Source organism: Dendrobates tinctorius, unplaced genomic scaffold (genome assembly GCF_039654945.1).
Source record: "Dendrobates tinctorius isolate UK_male_01 unplaced genomic scaffold, ASM3965494v1 ptg000056l, whole genome shotgun sequence".
Lineage (NCBI taxonomy): Eukaryota > Metazoa > Chordata > Amphibia > Anura > Dendrobatidae > Dendrobates > Dendrobates tinctorius.
In genome coordinates this window covers 13,094,219-13,114,696 of record NW_027361724.1, presented here as the reverse complement: position 1 = coordinate 13,114,696, position 20,478 = coordinate 13,094,219, and the positions used below count along the sequence as shown (strand labels likewise).

General features: G+C 49.8%; 1 protein-coding gene across 1 annotated transcript in view; it reads right to left on the bottom strand.

The window, feature by feature from the left end:
• Nucleotides 1–20,478, bottom strand: part of DNAJC10 (DnaJ heat shock protein family (Hsp40) member C10) — a 104,452-nt gene that overhangs the window by 13,078 nt on the left and 70,896 nt on the right. The window contains exons 10-13 of the mRNA XM_073577499.1: nucleotides 8,607–8,744; nucleotides 8,433–8,522; nucleotides 4,947–5,060; nucleotides 4,276–4,390 (exon numbers count right to left, since the gene is read on the bottom strand). Of these exons, the coding sequence (XP_073433600.1) occupies nucleotides 4,276–4,390; nucleotides 4,947–5,060; nucleotides 8,433–8,522; nucleotides 8,607–8,744 (457 nt within the window). The remainder of the gene's footprint in view (nucleotides 1–4,275; nucleotides 4,391–4,946; nucleotides 5,061–8,432; nucleotides 8,523–8,606; nucleotides 8,745–20,478) is intronic.

Sequence of the window (20,478 nt, the reverse complement as noted above, 5' to 3'; positions counted from 1 at the left end):
TGCGTTTGGAGAGCCCCTGATGTACCTAAACTATTGAAACTCCCCACAAGTGACCCCATTTTGGAAACTAGACCCCCCACGGAGCTTATCTAGATGTGTGGAGAGCACTTTGAACCCCCAAGTGCTTCACAGAAGTTTATAACGCCTGGGCGTGAAAATAAAAAAAACATTTTTTTCCGCAAAATTATATTTTTGCCCCCAATTTTTTATTTTCCTAAGGGTAACAGGAGAAATTGGACCCCAAAAGTTGTTTTGTAATTTGTCCTGAGTAGGCTGATACCCTACATGTGGGGGTAAAACACTGTTTGGGCACATGGCAGAGCTTGGAAGGGAAGGAGCACCATTTGACTTTTTCAACGGAATTGAGATCAGACGCCATGTTGCCTTTGGAGAGCACCTGATGTGCCCAAACAGTGGAAACCCCCAATTATAACTCCAACCCTAACCTCAACACACCCCTAACCCTAATCTGAGCCCTAACCCTAGCCCTAACCCTAGCCCTAACCCTAGCCCTAACCCTAGCGGGAAAATGGAAATAAATACATTTTCTTTTAGTTTTATTATTTTTCCCTAACTAAGGGGGTGATAACGGGGGGTTTGATTTACGATTTATGGCGGTTTTTATGTTTGGCGGCTGTCGCACGCTAAAAGACGCTTTTTATTGTAAAAATAGTTTTTGCATCACCACATATTGTGAGCTATAATTTTTCCGTATTTTGACCCACCGAGTCATGTGAGGTCTTATTTTTTGCGGGACGAGTTGAAGTTTTTATTGGTACCATTTTCGGGCACGTGACATTTTTTGATCGCTTTTTATTCCAATTTTTGGGACGCAGAATGAACAAAAACCAGCGTTTCATGAATTTCTTTTGGGGGGTGCGTTTACACCGTTCCGCGTGCGGTAAAATTGATAACGCGTTTTTATTCTTCGGGTCAGTACGGTTACAGCGATACCTCATTTAGGTCGTTTTTTTATGTTTTGTCGGTTTTTGCAATGAAAACAATTTTATATAAAAAATAATTATTTTTGTATCGCTTTATTCTGCGAGCTATAACTTTTTTATTTTTTTGCGGATGATGCTGTATGGCGGCTCGTTTTTTGCGGGACAAGATGACGTTTTCAGCGGTACCATGCATATTTATATGCGTCTTTTTGATCGCGCGTTATTGCACTTTTAGTTCGGTGGTATGATAATAAATCATTATTTTTTGCTTCGTTTTTTATTATTTTTTAAGGGGTTCGCTAAAGGGGTTAACTAATGGGACAGTTTTATAGGGCAGGTCATTACGGACGCGGCGATACCAAATATGTGTACTTTTATTGTTTTTGTTTTTTTTTATTTTGAAAAAATGGATTTATTGGGGAATATTTTTTTTTTTACTAATTTATTTGGCGATTTTTTTTTAAATTATTTTTAACACTTTTTTTTTTTTTACTTTATTACCTTGTCCCAGGTGGGACATCACTGTCCTGTGACAGATTGCTGATCTGTCACATCACAGATCACTGTGACAGATCAGCGATCTGTCACAGGCACTGCTGCAGACTTCCTCATGCCTGCGCTTTGCAGGCAGTGAGGAAGTCAGCTCCCTGCAGGCCCCCGTCGCCATCTTGGATCCGGGGGCCTGTAGGGAAAGAGCCCCCCCCCGCAGCAGCGCTGCACATTGCGCTGCCGTGGGGGGCTCAGGGAAGCACGGAGGGAGCCCCCTCCCTGCCGATGCTTTCCTTTAACCCCCGGTACACCGCGATCGCGTTTGATCGCGGCGTGCAAGGGGTTAACGTGTCGGGGGCGGTCCGTGACTGCCCCTGACACATTGTGCCGGGTGTCAGCTATGATAATTAGCTGACACTCGGCCGCGATCAGCGGCGCTCACCACGTGGGCGCCGCTGATCGCGATGACGTAATATTCCGTCCCTGGTAATTAGGTCCATGGTCACATGGACGGAATATTACGTCAATTGTAGGTAAGGGGTTAATTAGCAGGAGTCTGCAAGAGGCGTTCTTCTGCCTATTTGTGCTCAGTGCACATTCAGATCTTGTGGAAGGTGAGCTTTTTTTTGCTCCTTTCACTTGGTGTTGGTGCTATATGGCAGCCATTGTTGCTGTGGTTTTGTGCCTGTGGTCCGGAGCCTGGGGGGCTCAGCCCTGCAGTCTGGGTGCTGTGAGGCACCAGGCCACTGTCGCTGCGGCGGTGGGTGATGCGCGATGCAGTACCTTTAAGCCTATAACAAGTTAGGACCCACCGAGAGGTTCGCTGTGATGTGGCGGTGCGCTTCATACAGGCTGATCAGAATGTTAAACTAAGAACCTCATGTTCCGTTTTATACATTTTTGCCTCTCTCTACAGCTGTGATGCACAAGTACTAGTCCCAGGGTCAGATCTAAAGGATACTAGGGTGATCCATGTCAAATTCCGTAAAAGTGAGGGAAGTCTGATAGCGACACACGTACTGTAATACACGGCCTATATAACAGCATCTTCACGACCTCACAGTCCTTCACACTATCTAAACTGGTTCCAGCATCACTAAGTATGTGAAGGCAAGCAGCTGTAAATACAACCTAGACACGGGCTATTTTCCCAGTGTAAGTTAAAGGGAATCTGTCACCAGGATTTTACTATACCCTCTGAGAGCAGCATAATGTAGGGGCAGAGAGCCTGATTCCAACGATGTGCCACTTACTGGGCTGCTTGTTGCAGTTTTGATAAAATCACTGTTTTCTCCTGCTACAGATCTAGCAGTTCTCTAAATGCTGAGCTCTGTATAACCCCACCCAAATCACTGATTGGCACCTTTATGTGTACCCTGTGAATAGGCAGCAAGCTGTCAATCAGTGATGGGCACATAAACCAGTTATGGGGAGGAGTTATACAGAGCTCATGAATATGGCGGACTACATGGCAACAGATTTACTAGTCCTCTAGTGATAATCTGTTGACAAGTGATTTTATCAAAACTACAGCAAACAGCCCCGTAAGGACACATTGCTGGAATCAGAGTCTCTCTGTATTAGGCCGATCTCACACGTCCAAATAATTCCGGTACTGGGAAAAACCGTACCGGAGCTATCCGTGTGGATACGCGGTACCTCCATGTGACAACTGTGTGCCGCATGAGGACCACACGGACGGCCGCCGGGGAAGAAGAAGCGCAGTGACGTCACCGCTAGTTACTGAGCATGTGCCGGCTGCTTCCAAACATTCCCCAGTAGTTTACAGTCGGAGCGGTCGCATTAGCATCGCATGTAAACTGATTAACCCCCCCCAGATGGATTACGCCATGGGACTTGACTGATTGCCGGACAGGTATGGATATTGTTGGTTTATTACTTTATGCTTTTTTACAGGAGAATGATGGCGTTGATATGGAATTAGGAGTATAATAAAGCTTTAAACAATGTGTGTAGTGTATTCTTTCATTAAAAGACTTTGTTCTTATTGTGTGTGTGTTTATTTAACCCTTGAATAACTGATTAGTAATGGATAGGTGTCTTATGACCCCATTTGCCACCGCTACAGGGCAAGTGGGAAGAACCCGACAAAGCTCCAGAATAGGCGCATCTAAATAGATGCACCTTTTCTGGGCAGCTGGGGGCGGCTGCTGATTTTAGGCTGGCGGGACCAAGATCAAAGGCCCCTTACCAACCTGAGAATAGCAGCCCCCAGCTGTGAGTTTTGCCGTATTGGTTCACATACAGAGGGGGACCTCATGTCGGGTTTTCATTCATTCTTCTCTCCTGCTCCCTGTTGCCGGCAGAGCAGGAGAGAATGACAGCCGCATTCAGCGGCTTACTGTAGTGCTTCTTCCCCCGCGGCCGTCCGTGTACATGGAGGACAGTGTGAACTGTTCTCTGTGTTCAGCACGTTTTGCGGACTGTGCGCTCCCACAAACACTGACATGTCTCCGTGTTTTGCACATGGACCATGTGTCCATGAAAACACGCTGACATGTGCAAAGACACATTCATTTTAACGTGTCTACGTTTGTCAGTGTCTCCGGTACCTGAGGAAAGCGTCACTACACGTACCGGAGCCACTGACGTGTGAAACTGGCCTTATGCTGTTCTCAGATGAATAGCCAAAAACCAGGTGACAGAATCCCTTTAATGGAACCTCTGAGCAGGGATAATCTTGAAACAAAGCATTTTTTATCAATATCTTCACCGATCTTCAGGGAATCAGCCACATTTGCCGATTAATAGGAATAAAGTTAGTCACTCATCGCTCTCTATAGAGTTATCCTACATTTGCTCCATTTCCACTTATTCTTACCATGATGGATTTCAAAGTCATTGGTGCCTTTCCCTTTAAACGCTGCCACACAAGGCTTGTGGATATATAGGGAACTGCAGGCTGATGGATGAGACTGGCAGTCAAAGCGTCCGACCTTGAAAGAGACAGAAGGGAGAGGGTTAACACAATTCAGGACAGAAGTCTAGCTGGAAATCACCATGGATGGATAATCTATAACAGTGTCAGCAGAGTGGGGACTAGTTTGGATGTAACAGGAGTAAGCATGAAGACCACTGAATGTCTCACGAGGGACTGCGCATGCTTCTTTACTCCTCCTCCATGCTTTATACCGCTACTGTCTGGATAGAATAGCCACTCACAGAGCAGAGTTTCCTCTTCCCTCTTTATATTAATGACTTATCCTTGGCATAGGTCATCAATATGATGTAGGAAGGGGTGCGGTACCCCCTGGATCAGCTGTTCCCAGTGCTGACTAGATGTGATCAGTTGTGGTACAGCACATTATTCAATCAAACAAGGGCAGACGTGCAGTACCTGGCTGTGGCCACATAACACTTGATGGAGCTGTGCACGTCCACAACTGATCACATCTGGCCTCCGCCGGCATCAGCTGCCAGGAACCCGCACCAATCTATTGATATAAAAGTAATCAGCAGACAACCCCTTTAAGCCATTATGAGATTACTTACCTGTACATGGTCACCGCGCAGTAAAACATTCAACTTCTTGAATTCTGGGAGATAAAAAGCTTGATCTTGTCCGTAAGTGAAGAATATAAGCCATCGATGATATGTCAATTTGTCCTTAAAAAGGGAAAAAAAAAATGGAAGAACCATCAGGCGCTATTCTCCTGTTATACAATATAGAAGGCCACCACATACAAAGTGATTGTCAGTGAACTACTTAAACATCCTAATATGTAGTAGGTTTAATGATGTTAGCAAACACCTCCAATCAGAAATGTAGTACAGTGCTTCTGATTAACTATGACGCTTACCTCATTGTGCAGGGCATGCTGTAGCTTAAGAATCGATGATTACGGCCACTAACAGCTAACTCACTATATGCGTGGCCACAACCATGGATACCTAAGCTACTGCAATAAAAGGAAGAAAAGAAAAGCCAGCGTTGCCAAGGTCAGAACGCATAACATAAAGTGCATTTGCACATAACATCTAACTGTATTCAAAATGAGATATTTAGCAAAAAAATTGATCAATTCAATTGAGCCACCCCGCCGCGCCAAGGCAATCTCATATGGGGGGTCCTACTCTACGTTTTTAATAAACACTGTGCCATTACGGCCTCCTAGATACATTAAAAGCAAGACCACTTTAAATGAAATCCGTACCTGAGCATTTCTGGATCGCTCCCATGATGCCAGAAAAGGCAAGTGCGGATGAAGGCCAACCAGGTCTGAATGCAGACGTGTCAGGTTTAGCCTCCACACATTGCCTGACCAGCAAGCATAGATGAAGGGCAATGCAGGTTCAGATACAGGTGCACAATTATATACAGCTTGGGGCAGGGTGGGGCTGCTGTGTGTGTGCACAGCAGCCTAGATCCATCACAGTGAACACAGAAAAAATGGCGAACACAACCCAGCGCGCACGGCAACAGTGGTGGTCAGCCACATACCAATGTACAAAAAAAGAAAAGAGAAGCCAGCGTTGCCAAGGTCTGAACGCATAACATAAAGTGCATTTGCACATAACATCTAACTGTATTCAAAATGAGATATTTAGCAAAAAAATTGATCAATTCAATTGAGCCACCCCGCCGCGCCAAGGCAATCTCATGTGGGGGGTCCTACTCTACGTTTTTAATATTTAATATTTGGCAACGCTGGCTTCTCTTTTCTTTTTTTTGTACATTGGTATGTGGCTGACCACCACTGTTGCCGTGCGCGCTGGGTTATGTTCGCCATTTTTTCTGTGTTCACTGTGATGGATCTAGGCTGCTGTGCACACATACACAGCAGCCCCACCCTGCCCCAAGCTTTATTTAATTGTGCACCTGTATCTGAACCTGCATTGCCCTTCATCTATGCTTGCTGGTCAGGCAATGTGTGGAGGCTAAAACCTGACACGTCTGTATTCAGACCTGGTTGGCCTTCATCCGCACTTGCCTTTTCTGGCATCATGGGAGCGATCCAGAAATGCTCAGGTACGGATTGCATTTAAAGTGGTCTTGCTTTTAATGTATCTAGGAGGCCGTAATGGCACAGTGTTTATTAAAAACGTAGAGTAGGACCCCCCACATGAGATTGCCTTGGCGCGGCGGGGTGGCTCAATTGAATTGATCAATTTTTTTGCTAAATATCTCATTTTGAATACAGTTAGATGTTATGTGCAAATGCACTTTATGTTATGCGTTCTGACCTTGGCAACGCTGGCTTCTCTTTTCTTTTTTTTAAGCTACTGCAATGCCCTGCACATGGGGTAAGCAACAAAGAAAACCAGAAAAAAACTATACTACATTTCTAATTGGAGGTATTTGCTAATATTACTAGTCAATCACGCACAGCGGCATGTAAATGGAGGCGTTCCCGACCATTTCAACCCACAACACGATACTGGGAAACTGATGGGTAATCATGGCAGCGAAAGATCTGCTGAAGGCCCCCATTGCTGCCATCCCGGCACTCTTGTGACAAAGGAGACAATGATATTCCAATATATAAGTGATCATTTGTCCCTAAAAATAAAATTAAAAATTAAAGTAAAAAAAAAAAAGTTTAAAAATCTAATAATTTTTTTAATAATAAAAATCATCTTTTTCCCTCCAGTACAAATAAATAATGTCTGTATCTGAAATGTGATGCTTTATATCTCCTCAAACTTTATTTGTTTTTTTAAAAAAAAACAAAAACAAAAAAAACTAATTTGAAACAGACTCAACCGTAAAAACAAGTCAAAAGTCAGTTCCAAAAAAAATCTAATATGAATTATCCCATTTGGTAAATGCAGTAAAATGGGGATAACAGGGAAAATAAAGAACACCAGAATTGTGTTTTTTTCAGTTAACACTTCCCTAAAAAATGCAATGCAAAAAAATGACAAAACTTTGCACGTAACACAATTTGGAATCCATAAAACCATTAGTTCATGGTGCAAAAAACAAAAACAAAAAACAAGTTCTCACAGCTCCATTGACTGAAAATAAAACGTTATGGGTAGTGGAAATTTTTTTTCCGCTGGGCGGCACTCATAGCTATCCGGCTATGCCAACCACAGGGGTCTCCTGCAGACCCCGGGTTGTCATGCCAGCCCATCAGCGACCCGTGGTCATATGACACGGGTGCTGATGGGCAGGGTTAATAACGCGCTTCCTGTGCGTGAAAGTTAAATGCCGCTGTCAGAGTTTGACAGCGGCACTTAACATGTTAACAGCCGCGGGTGGATCGCGATTCCATCCGCGGCTGTTAGGGGCACATGGGAATATGGCCGCCGGGGGTGGCGCATGCTCAGATTCAGATCTCAGGACAAGATGGTCCCGAGACCTGAATCTGAGCATGCGCCGCCCCCGGCGCCCGTATTCCCGGAGGCCACCGCACCAACAGCGCTGCGGGGCTTTCGCGAAATGCAGGCGGAGGTCCACCGCACCACAGATCATCACCACCGCCGCACCAGCCTGGGAAGGGAGGCTGCATCGGAACCGTCACCACCGGGACCACCGGTTTTGTAAGTATATTCCGACCATAAGACGTACCCCCCCCCCCATATTCCCCCAAAGATTTTTGGGGAAAAAAGTGCGTCTTATGGTCCAAAAAATACGGTGAATACAAAGAAGCGACTAACATTTCGACCCACTCAGGCCTTGATCACAAAGTCGCTCTGGGGGGAGAGGGACAAAACAATATGTCAGTGCACAAACATCAAGGTTATGTACAGAAATATACAATATTTACAAAAAAGATTCCCAATAAGTGTTTGTGCATTGACATTGTTTTTTGTCCCCCTCACCCCAGAGCGACTGATCAATGCCCGAATGGGTTGAAACGCTAGTCGCTTCTTTGTATATATACCTTCACTTTGTCCGCCACTTGCACTTGTGTTGAACAATCATTAAAGATTATTTCAATGAAAACTCTCGAGTGTGCAGTGAAACTATTTATCTACTACTGGATCTAAAAGTCAGCACATATCCAGTGGACTTCCTCCTTATCTTCTTACCTTTAAGGAATCAGGAGAAAGATTTTCCAAATCTGGAAGATGTTCCATTACTTCTTTGTAGATTTCTTTAGAGTCTAATGAATCGAAGAACTAAACGAGCCAAGAAAAGAGCAGCGTCAACACACCGACATATTGGATCTGACCATTCTACCACTGCAATGAAATCACCATTACCAGAACACCTCTTCTCTCTTTATCAAACAGATTGGCTCCTGGTGGGAAGTAAGCCGTGGTGCTGGTGGACAAGTCCAGGTTATCACAGAGGTCAGGCTGAGCGGTGCAGTCCACCCATCCCACACTCACAAGTCCGTCCTAATTTACAAGAAAAGCAGGTGCATATGAAGGTGCTCTTGTAAACAAACTTCATCTGTTTAGATTTATCTTTTCATGATTTTGTTTTAGAGATTACCGTATTTTTAAGGCTACATGACGCACCTTACTATGAGAAAATCCCCAGTTTTAGACATCAGAAAATAGGAAAAATAGGGATTTTTGTGTACTCACCGTAAAATCCTTTTCTCCGAGCCAGTCATTGGGGGACACAGAGACTGTGGGTGTTATGCTGCTGGCCACTAGGAGGACACTAAGTAAACCAGAAAAAAAGTTAGCTCCTCCCCTGCAGTATACACCCTCTCGCTGGCTGAGATTCTCCAGTTCGGTGAAAAAAGCAGTAGGAGCATAAACAGTTAACAATAACCATAACAATATCAACGCCTAAGAATGCTACAGAGAGCCAATAGGCTAAAAAGGGTCTGATTGACGTAGTTGCCACTAGAGAGACCACCTTCCAAGAGAGGACGATCAGTGACACGTCCTGCAGCAGTTCGAAAAGGAACCTCCTGAAAGGCCCCAAGAACCAGGTTAAGGCTCCATGAGTCAAATGGTCTTCTATAAGGAGACGCCACATGGGAAACTCCCTGAATGAACGTCTTGAGCTGAAGCTTGGTGGCAATTTGTGTTGGAAAAACACTGACTAGGCCGAAATTTTGCCGTTGAGCGAGCTAAGCGCAAGGCCTGATATTAATCCGGATTGAAGGAATTCCAATATGGCCAGAATGGAAAATACCGGGAGGTGATTGACCATGAACCTTGCAACACAAAAAAAAGGAAGGTTGTCTAGGTGCGGTGATAGATGCGCATGGACACAGGCTTCCTGGTACTAAGCATGGTGGAAATCACGTCGTGAGGGAAACCAGCCTGAGCTAAAAATCAGGATTCAACGGCCACGCCGTCAAAGACAGGACCCCGGAGTTCTGGTTGTAAATCGGGCCATGTGAGAGTAGATCCATATGATATGAAAGTCGCCAGGAGACGTCGGCGAATAGTTGTATTAGTTCTGCATACCATGCTCGGTGCGGCCAGTCTGGCGCGACTAGGATCACTGGCACTACCTCCGCTCTGATCCTCTTGATGACCTTCGGAAACAAGGGAAGAGGGGGGGGGGGGGGGATGTACAGGAGCTGGAACCAGAGCTATGGCGGAACTAGAGCGTCCGCTCCGATGGCGCAAGGATCGCGCGATCGGAAAATGAACCGAGGAACCTTGTTGTTTAGTCTTGAGGCCATGAGATCCACATCCGGAGTCCTCCAACGATGACAAATCTGCTGAAAGAGTTCCGGATGAAGAGACCACCTCCCCGAGGCAATGCCTTGGTGACCGAGAAAATCTATCTTCTAATTTTCCAAGCCCGGGATGTGGCATGCGGAGATGGGCGAATGGTTGGTTTCGGACCTATGGAAGATGAAACTCACTTCGTGCATGGCCATCCTGCTTCGAAAACCTCTCTGACGGTTGATATACGCTACAGCTGTGGCGTTGTCAGATTGAGACCTGATGGGGAGACCTGCGAAGAGATGGTGGAAACTCCTTAGAGCTAATCTGATTGTTCTTATCTCCCAAAGTTAATGGGGAGACATGACTCTCGGGCTGACCAATGACCTTGTGTCGTGAGGTGACGAGGGACCGCACCCCAACTGAGGAGACTTGCGTCGGAGGTTACTACCAACTATCTTACTGTGGGTAAAGACCTCCCTTGATTCAGGGAGGACCTCGGTGTCTACTCCCTGAGAGCTTGCCTGTCCCGCAGGGACGGAGGAAACCGACGGTCCAGGGAGAACGGGTTCTCGTCCCAAGCTAACAGCAATGTATGTTGTAAGGGACGGAGGTGGAACTGTGCAAATGGAACTGCTTCCATCGCTGCCACCATCCTTCCGAGATCTCTCATGCTGAAAACGAATGGAGAGAGAAACTGGTCGAGAAAGAGGCCGCTCTGCTTGTTGTAAGGCTTGGGTCTCTCCTGGAGAGAGAGTGGTGATTCCGCGGGATGTGTGAGCTGGTCCTGGGAGAGACTTTTTGCAGTCTATCTTCCGCCCTAGGCGGGAAGAGTATTTACTGTTATCCACAGATTCCTTGCAGACTGGAAGGGACCGACCCTTGATGAGCAGGTCGTCCAGATACGGTAACAGTACCACTCCCCGAGGGTGAAGAATGTGCATGACAGCCGCCATGACCTTGGTAAAGACCCTGGGAGCGGTGGCGAGTCTGAAGGGCAAGGCCACGAACTGGAAGTGTTCCTCGTGGGTTAAAACGCAGGAGCTACTGGAAGGACGGGCAGATAGGAATGTGAAGGCAAGCATTCTTGACGTCGATGGATGCTAGGAACTGTCCCTTTTCCATGGGAGCGACAACTGAACGGAGAGTTTCCATTTGGAATTGCCGTACCGTGACAAGGTGATTAACAATTGAGATCCAGAGATGGATCGCATGGACCCGTCCTCTTTTAGAACCACAAAAGAAGAACTGAATAAAATCTTCTGAACCCTTCGTGAAGGGGGACCGGAATGATGACTCCGTCCCTTAGAAGAGCCTGAACAGCCCGAAGGAAGGCTCTTGTCTTTGTCTTGGAGGAAGAGGAAAGGATAACTCAAGTTGGAGGGGGGAAGAAATAGTATATTATATTCGAAGAATACCAGCTTCCTGACCCATTTGTTCTCATTAGGTAGATCTATGAGATCTGGCTCCCCTAGATCCAGAAGCCCCAGGCCTGTGTTTCCAAGAACGGTTAGATCTGCATGAGATCTGGGAGCCTCTGTCTCCGCGCGGGGACAGACCTGATCCGAAAGAGAAGGTAGAGGAGGACCAACTGGAATTGTTGCGAGAAAATCGAAACACGTCGGCTGTTGGAGCGAAAACGGCCAAACAGCCCTTTGTTGAGGAAGGAATTCACTTGTCTTCTCCTCCGGTAGTATCAGAAATGAGCTGGTCCAGTCTCTCTCCAAAAAAAGATGACCCGCTTGAAAAGGGGGGATAAGTCAACAAACTTTTAGATGTGGCATCCGCCCACCAGCCGCGGAGCCCTGGGGCTCTTCTAATGGAGATCGCATTAGCGGCAGTATAAGCCGTGCAATTGACGGCCTGAAAAGAAGCGTCTACTACAAAGTTCGCTGTGTGAATCATCTGGCTGGCGACAGAGGTTGTCTCTGGAGGAAGATTGGTGCCCTGGAAGGCAGTAATCAGGACTTTTGCCCAAGCGGCCTTGCCTTAGTGACCTAAAAAAATTGAACGGGCAAGGTAGTCAATTTGATGATCGGAGCGGTTTCTGACCGAGGAACCCTCAGAAACAGATAGGAGCGTTGTGGAAGCAAGACGCGGTACAGGAGGGTCCACCGGAGGGATCTGTAATCGATCCTTCATTAGGTCTGGATCAAAAGGGTATTTAGCCAGAGTAAACTTTTGCCCAGTGAACCACTTATGGCTGATCCCTATGATACTGGACGGCTGGTAAATAACCAGCGCACACGCTTACTCCTTAAATGAGGAGTGCTGGAGCGGGAATATTTTCCTCATTCAACCTCAGAATCCTGTTGACTGATTCTATAAGAGAATCAAGCGACTCTTGATCAGTTGGGGGATTCTGAGGGGCTGACGTGATGGATACAAAAATCAGAGTTATGCTCGTTGAGAACCTCAGGAGAGGACGAGCGAGAGACAGGAGTCACTGATGCTGAGGCGCGAACGCGACTAGGGGACACGCCATGAGCCCGCTTTGGCAGAGACAGTCCTCCCGGAGGGGGAATATAGCCTTGGTCAGAGGCTCCACCGACCGTGACAGGGATGCAGCCCACTCGGGGGTACCAGTGCAGGAGGCCCGTCAGCAGCGGCTGCGAGGGGCGTTGGAGCGCAGGTCGGGGCGCGGTCCGTGCATAATGGATTAGCTTGAGCACTGGAGAGTCATGCTCGCTGTGGTAAGGCCGACTTGCAGGTAGTACACACGGTAGAAAAGCGCAGTGTGCTTCTTAGCGGCCCGTTTAGCCTCCTGTGAATGAGGCATAGCGCTCCAGAAAGGGTTAACGGCTGAGTCTGACTGCAGCTGCAGGGAATGTGCCGGGAAGGGGTTGTCCGGGCTGTTCACATAATCTCAGTACATATCTGGGCTGCAGAATTATGACAATAAGTATTTTACTTTCTGTCACTAGTTTGCACGGTTTTCTAGATATTCTGAACAGAACGTCCAAGGTGGGGTGTGTTATGGCATTGAAATGAGAACTAGTCGTAACTTCCTACTCTACTCCAAACATGGCCTCTATAGCAACAACCCCACCCTCCATAGCTACAGGCCCTCCCCGTCCACATGAAGAAGCCCTCATCACACAGTAACAAATCCTCCCCCTCTAGCAGCCTCAGTGCAGAGAGCAGCTGCTCCTCCCCCAGACACACGCTGAACAGTGATCTATGGAAAGTGAAACCAGTGAGGAGGGAAAATCGTCCTGCATTCTGGGACAGGCTGCTCCCATCAGTATTTGTGTCATTAAGAGACACAGTGCTCACACATACACTGCACTAAATCTGCTGCTGTGTGAAGACATCAGTGACACAGAGCTGTCTCATTCACACAGCAGAGGCTTTGTCACACAACAGATTACATCAGTGACTGCCATCCCCTATGCAGATTAGAAGCTGCAGACCCCCATCACTGGCCATCACACAGTCTGTTCTCACTGCTGCCATCAGCCTGGAACAGTGAGGGAAGGAATTACTGATAATGAGTTATGTATTGTAATCTTGGAGTGGCCCAGAATACAGGACAATTTTCCCTCCTTACTGGTTTCACTTTCCATAGATCACTGTTCAGCGTGTGTCTGGGGGAGGAGCAGCTGGGTGGTCTGCTCTCTGCACTGAGGCTGCTAGAGGGGGAGGATTTGTTACTGTGTGATGAGGGCTCTTCATGTGGACGGGGAGGGCCTGTAGCTATGGAGGGTGGGGTTGTTGCTATAGAGGGCATGTTTGGAGTAGAGTAGGAGGTTAAGACTAGTTCTCATTTCAATGCCATAACACCCCCCTTGGACGTTCTGTTCAGAATATCTAGAAAACAGTGCAAACTAGTGACAGAAAGTAAATTACTTATTGTCATAATTCTGCAGCCGATATGTACTGAGATTATGTGAAAAGCCTGGACAACCCCTTTAAGCTTTAATCTAAGGGCAGATGCAGCTTACCCACGGTCCTGTGTTATGTCCCCAGGGAAGAAAACGGTGGCCCTGTGGCGTCACCCGGAATTCGTCTGCTCCTGAAAGGGTTAACTGCAGCAGAGGTAACAGACATGGCCCCCAAGATTAGAATTGCGCGTCTCGCTTGGAATGAGAGGCGCCAAGAGGAGAGGGCGGTAACGGTAGCGCGGGCGGCGCTATTCAAATTGCGGCCTAGTAGGCCGGAAAAGCCGGGGACTGAATTTTTGGCCTACCCACTGTAGGTGCCGGGGGCGGGGCTATTTCAATTGTGGCCTAGCAGGCCGAAAAAGCTGGGGGCTAAATTTCTGGCCTCCCCGCGGTAAGCGCCGGGCGAGGAGGGCCGCGACTGGGCGCCAGTGTACCGCCGCTGACGCTAAGTCAGCGCTTCTCCCGGGGACAAGGACCCGACCCCATACCTCCACTCCTGTGCTCAGTCAGGTCGTCGCTGTCCAGGGTCTTTTAGTCTCATCCTCCAGGCGATGTAGCAGAGCTGGAGGAGGTTTTACAGGGGGGTATTGCTCAATCGATCCACCCTGTGGTAGGGGGACGGAGAGCTCTGGGGCTGATTCAGGGCATCCGAAAAAGCGCTGTTCAGGTCTGCTCCATGCACTACGTCCTGTTGCGCTTGCCCTCGTATCCGTGGAGTACCGACCATAAGGGAACCATCGTCAGAGAAATCAGCCTCATTCGTCGCAGGAAAGTGTACGTGAAGGGTTACTCCACATGCTTGCCTGTTGTTGGTTCGGGGGAGAGCGGGCCGTAGAAAGGAACCGTCGCCCCCCTCACTCCGTTAATTAAAAAATAAAAATTTACAGTAAATTCAAAAATAAAATAAAAACGGTGGGGTCTGAAACCAGACCCAAGTGCCTCCTATAGACACTAAGTAAGAACTGGAGAATCTCAGCCAGCGAGAGGGTGTATACTGCAGGGGAGGAGCTAACTTTTTTTCTGGTTTACTTAGTGTCCTCCTAGTGGCCAGCAGCATAACACCCACTGTCTCTGTGTCCCCCAATGAGGCGTAGGAGAAACATGGATTTTTGTGAGTACTCACCGTAAAATCCTTTTCTCCGAGACGCTCATTGGGGGACACAGAGACTGTGGGTGTGTGCTTCTGCCGTCTGGAGGCTGACACTAAGTATACAAAAAAAAGAGTTAGCTCCTCCTCCGCCGCATACACCCTCGCCCCCAGACCGGGCGTAACTCAGTTTAGTGCATAAGCAGTAGGAGAACGCGCCTTAAACTCAGGCAAGAAATTATATGTCTGAAAAAGGGACCACCCTGATCCTTACATAAGGATTTGTATAATTTAAAATAAACAGATGCCAACTGGCTAATAGGGTGGGTGCTGTGTCCCCCAATGAGCGTCTCGGAGAAAAGGATTTTACGGTGAGTACTCACAAAAATCCATGTTTCTCCTTCGTCTCATTGGGGGACACAGAGACTGTGGGATGTTCTAAAGCAGTCCCTGGGCGGGATCTTAGCTCACCCAATCCATGCTATTTTGCGCCCCTGATTAGAGGTGCGCAACTGCTGCCTGGAGAATCTTTCTTCCCATGCTTGCATCCGAGGATGCCTGGGTATGTACGTTATAATGTTTGACAAACGTATGCAAACTGGACCAGGTAGCTGCTTTGCACACCTGTTCCGCTGAAGCTTGGTGTCGCAGTGCCCATGAGGCACCCACTGCTCGAGCCGAGTGTGCCTTGATCCCTGCCGGAACCGGCGTGCCACTGATTTCATAAGATTCTTGGATCGTCAGGCGAACCCATCTGGCCAAAGTCGCTTTGGACGCAGCAAGCCCCTTCCGTCTCCCTTCTGGGATCACGAATAGAGAGTCTGTCCGGCGGAAAGATGCTGTCCTTGTCACATACCTCCTAAGAGCTCTTACCAGATCCAGTGTGTGCAAAGCCTTTTCTACCTTGTGCACCGGTGCCGGGCAAAACGAAGGTAAGACAATGTCTTCGTTGATATGGAATGCAGAGACAACCTTCGGCAAGAAGGGGGGAGCTGGCCTTAAAACTACCTTATCCTTATAAAAAGTCAAGAACGACGGTTTACAAGATAAAGCCGCCAATTCCGAAACCCGCCTAATAGACGTAATAGCTACCAGAAAAACGACTTTTCTGGACAGGTAAGGTAAGGAGACTTCTTGCAAGGGTTCGAAGGGGGGCTCCTGAAGGGCTCTAAGCACCAAGTTCAGGTCCCATGATTCCGTCGGCGCCTTATAGGGGGGTACTAAATGTGCGACCCCCTGCATAAACGTCTTAACCTGCCAGACCGAAGCGACCTTTCGTTGAAAAAGGACCGACAGGGCCGAGATTTGCGTCCTGAGCGAACTCGGAGCCAGCCCTGCGTCCAGCCCTGCCTGCAAAAAAGCCAGTACGTTGGGGGTTGAAAAAACCAGAGGAGCCACTCCGCGATCCCTACACCAACGGAAAAAAACTTCCCAAGTCCGATGATATACCTTCGCCGAGGAAGGTTTTCGGGCACTCACCATCGTGGCCACCACATCGCGCCTGAATCCTGCCTGTGTTAACAGCCAAGATTCAATGGCCACGCCGTCAAACACAGGGCCCCTAAGTTCGGATGGCAGATCGGCCCCTGGGACAGTAAGTCCGGTCGATCTGGTAGACGCCAGGGTACGTCCACCACTAGCTGAACCAGATCTGCATACCAGGCCCTCCGAGGCCAGTCTGGCGCTAGCAGAATTGCTGGAACCTTCTCTCTCCTTAACTTTCTGATGACCCTTGGAAGCAGAGGTAGCGGGGGGAACAAGTATGGGAGACGAAACTGGCTCCATGGAAGCACCAGAGCGTCTGCTGCGATCGCCTGCGGGTCGAGGGATCGAGCGACGAACCTTTGCACTTTGGCGTTCTCTCTGGATGCCATAAGGTCCACGTCTGGTGTCCCCCACCGTTGGCAGATCTGTTGAAAAACCTCGGGGTGCAGGGACCATTCCCCTGCCGCGACCCCCTGTCGGCTGAGAAAATCTGCCGCCCAGTTTTCGACTCCCGGAATGTGCACCGCTGAAATTACCACGTGGTTCTTTTCGGCCCAACGCAGTACCAGTCCAACCTCGCGCATAGCTGTTTGGCTGCGCGTGCCCCCCTGATGGTTGACATATGCTACTGCTGTAGCATTGTCCGACTGAATGCGCACCGGCCGGTGTCTCAGGAAACACTGAAAATGTTGCAGGGCCAATCGTATTGCCCGTATCTCCAGAATGTTGATCGGGAGAATTATCTCCTGAATGGACCACAGCCCCTGGGCTGTGTGACTCTGGAAAACTGCTCCCCAACCTTGCAGGCTTGCATCGGTCGTCACCACCAACCACTGTTCCGGGGGAAAGGGTTTCCCCTGGACAAGAGACGAGTCGCGAGTCCACCACCGGAGTAATTGTCGGACCAGCGGAGACAAATTGCACCGATGACTGAGGGATAGCAACCTTCTGTCCCATGCTGACAAGAGCGCATGCTGAAGCGGACGGAGATGGAACTGGGCAAACGGGATTGCCTCCATCGCCGCCACCATTCTGCCCAACACACTCATGCCGTACCGGATGGATCTGGAGCCTGGCTGAAGAAGGTTCCGTACCCCCTGTTTGATCTTTCGCGCTTTGTCCTGAGGGAGAATCACCAGCCCCCGGGAGGTGTTGAAAACCATGCCTAGGAATACAATTCTCTGGGATGGAACCAAGGACGATTTGTTCCGATTGATCAACCAGCCTAGACGCGCCAGGGTATCCAGCGTGATACTGACATTCTCCTGGCACGCCTGAAAGGACGGCCCCTTTACCAAAAGGTCGTCCAGGTAAGGTAGTACCGTTATGCCCCGAGCATGCAGGATGGCCATAACCACCGCCATTATCTTCGTAAAGACTCTGGGAGCAGTGGCCAGACCGAAGGGCAGAGCAACAAATTGAAAATGTCGCCCTCCGATCGCAAAACGCAGGAACCTCTGGTGTGGAGGAAAAATCGGAATGTGCAGATATGCATCCTGCACATCGATCGAGGCCAGGAACTCCCCTGGATCCATGGCTGCAATGACCGAACGGAGGGATTCCATCCGGAACCGCCTGACCCTGATGAATTTGTTTAGGATTTTTAGATCCAATACTGGCCTTACTGTCCCGTCCTTTTTGGGGACCGAAAACAGGTTGGAGTAAAAACCTTGTGTCTCTTCGCTTTTCGGTACTGGGACAATGACCCCGTTGCGCTGTAGCGTCATTATGGCCTGTAACAAACTCTTCGCCTGCGACTCTGTTCCGGAGAGCCGGGAACGGAAGAATCGCCGTGGCGGGAGCCCGAGAAACTCTATCTTGTACCCGGACGATATCAATTCTGCCACCCAAGCGTCGCGTGCCACTGCGACCCAAACGTGGCTGAACTTTAGTAGGCGTCCGCCCACTCTGTCGTCCGAAGGTACTAAGCGCCTCGAGTCATTTTGCTGGAGGCTTTTGGGATCTGGCCCCCCTTGTTCTGGGCAAACGGCCTCGGCCTCTACCCAGCGGATTGGCTCTGTAAGAGATTTGCCTTTCCCTAATCTGACCATCATTTGCGGAGGTGGATGCTCTGGCCGAAGACCCCCTCCAGGGGTTACGAAAAGGCCGAAAACGCCTCTGTGTCTGCCTGAATGTTGGCCAAGTCCTCTGCTGCGGGAGGAAACTACTCCTCCCCCCTGTGGCTTCTGAGATAAGCTTATCAAGCTTCTCACCGAACAACCGATTGCCCTGAAACGGCAATGAGGTCAAGGACTTTTTGGAGATAGAATCCGCCTTCCACAATCTCAGCCATAATGCTCGCCTAATGGCGATCGCATTTGCTGCTGCCACCGCAGAACACTCGGCCGCGTCCAGAGAGGCGCTGACGAGAAAATCACTTGCCCCTAAGATCTGATTTGTCACCTCCAAGACCTCCGCAGGCAGGTCTCTGTCTTGGAGGGCATTCTGCAGAGCGTCCGCCCACGAAACCATGGCCTTAGCCACCCAAGTAGCCGCAAAGGAGGGGGCAAGGGCCGACCCCGCTGCCTCATACACCGAGCGGGCAAGCCCCTCAATAAGGCGATCAGTTGGGTCCTTGATAGAAGAACCGCTGGGTATCGACAATAGCGATCTTGACGCTAAACGAGATACCGGTGGGTCCACTACTGGCGACTCCACCCATCCCTTATGGAGTTCAGGAGGAAACGGATACTTAGCTTGCAGCGCTTTTTGCATTGCAAAACGCTTATCCGGGTGTTCCCTATGTTTCTGAACTAGCTCCTCGAACTCCGGATGCGTGGCAAACCTTCTATGCGGTCGCCTGGTCTTTTTGAAGGAGACCTTGTGACCTGAGGCCGTGGACACATCATCCTCGATCTCTAAAGTCTGGTTGACTGCCTCAATGAGGCTGTCCACCGAGTCTTGGTATCCCAGGCTTTCTGGATTCCAGGCCTCCTCCTCTTCCTCGCCCTCATCCTGCTCGCTTCCTGAGCTCGGCGACGGGGAACGAGATACCCTAATACCCGCCACCGAAGCCCCAGAGGGTCCGGCCGACGGGGAACGAGCTCTTTTGCTATGAGCTTGTCTGGTGCTGGAGCGGCCTCTAACGGTCGGAGGGTCCTGAGACGTGGACGAGCTGTCTTCCGCTGGCAGACCACCATCCTTGTCCCTACCTGGGCCTTGGAGAGACTCAATTGCCCTTGTAAGGGATATCATAGAGTTTGATAAAGACACTGTCCATTCTGGAGGGTCCTGACCTCTGGGCTCTGCAACAATGGGGGGCTCCTGGGCTCGCTCCGACTCGCAGGCTTCACAAAATTTACCCGGCTGTGCTTTAGGCAGCCTGACCCCACAGGAAACGCAAACAGCGTATAGGAAAGAGTGAGCTTTCCCTTTGCCAGACATATTGCAATGTAGGGTAGGAGGAGGAGGATAACCCCTTCCTTGACTACTAGTGCGGCACTCGCAACGGGGATGCACTTACCCACCGGTAATGGCCCAACTTTGCGTCTCTTCCGTGCAGCGTTACCCGCCGGGGCACTCGCACTCCAGGAGATAGGGGGCGGCTTCCGGCCCCACTTCGGAGGAAATGCAAGGAGGGGGGCGGGAGGTCCCCGGTAACTGTGCGCGCCCGCCGCTCTCCGCCCCCGGAAGTTAGTGGGCGGGGCTTCCGGCTATCCCCGGAAGCCGGCGGGCGCGCGGACTCCGGACCTCCCCATACCGCGGGGACCGTGGCCGCCTGCGGGTCTCTGGCCGCCCTCCACGTGCGGCGTTGGAGGGAGGGGGCGGGAGCTCCCCGGTCACTGTGCGCGCCCGCCGCTCTCCGCCCCCGGAAGTTAGTGGGCGGGGCTTCCGGCCATCCCCGGAAGTCGGCGGGCGGGCGCGCGGACTCCGGACCTCCCCATACAGCGGGGACCGTGGCCGCCCGCGGGACTCTGGCCGCACTCCACGTGCGGCGTTGGAGGGAGGGGGCGGGAGCTCCCCGGTCACTGTGCGCGCCCGCCGCTCTCCGCAAGTCGGCGGGCGGGCGCGCGCTCACGGATCTCCTGCTTACCCACCG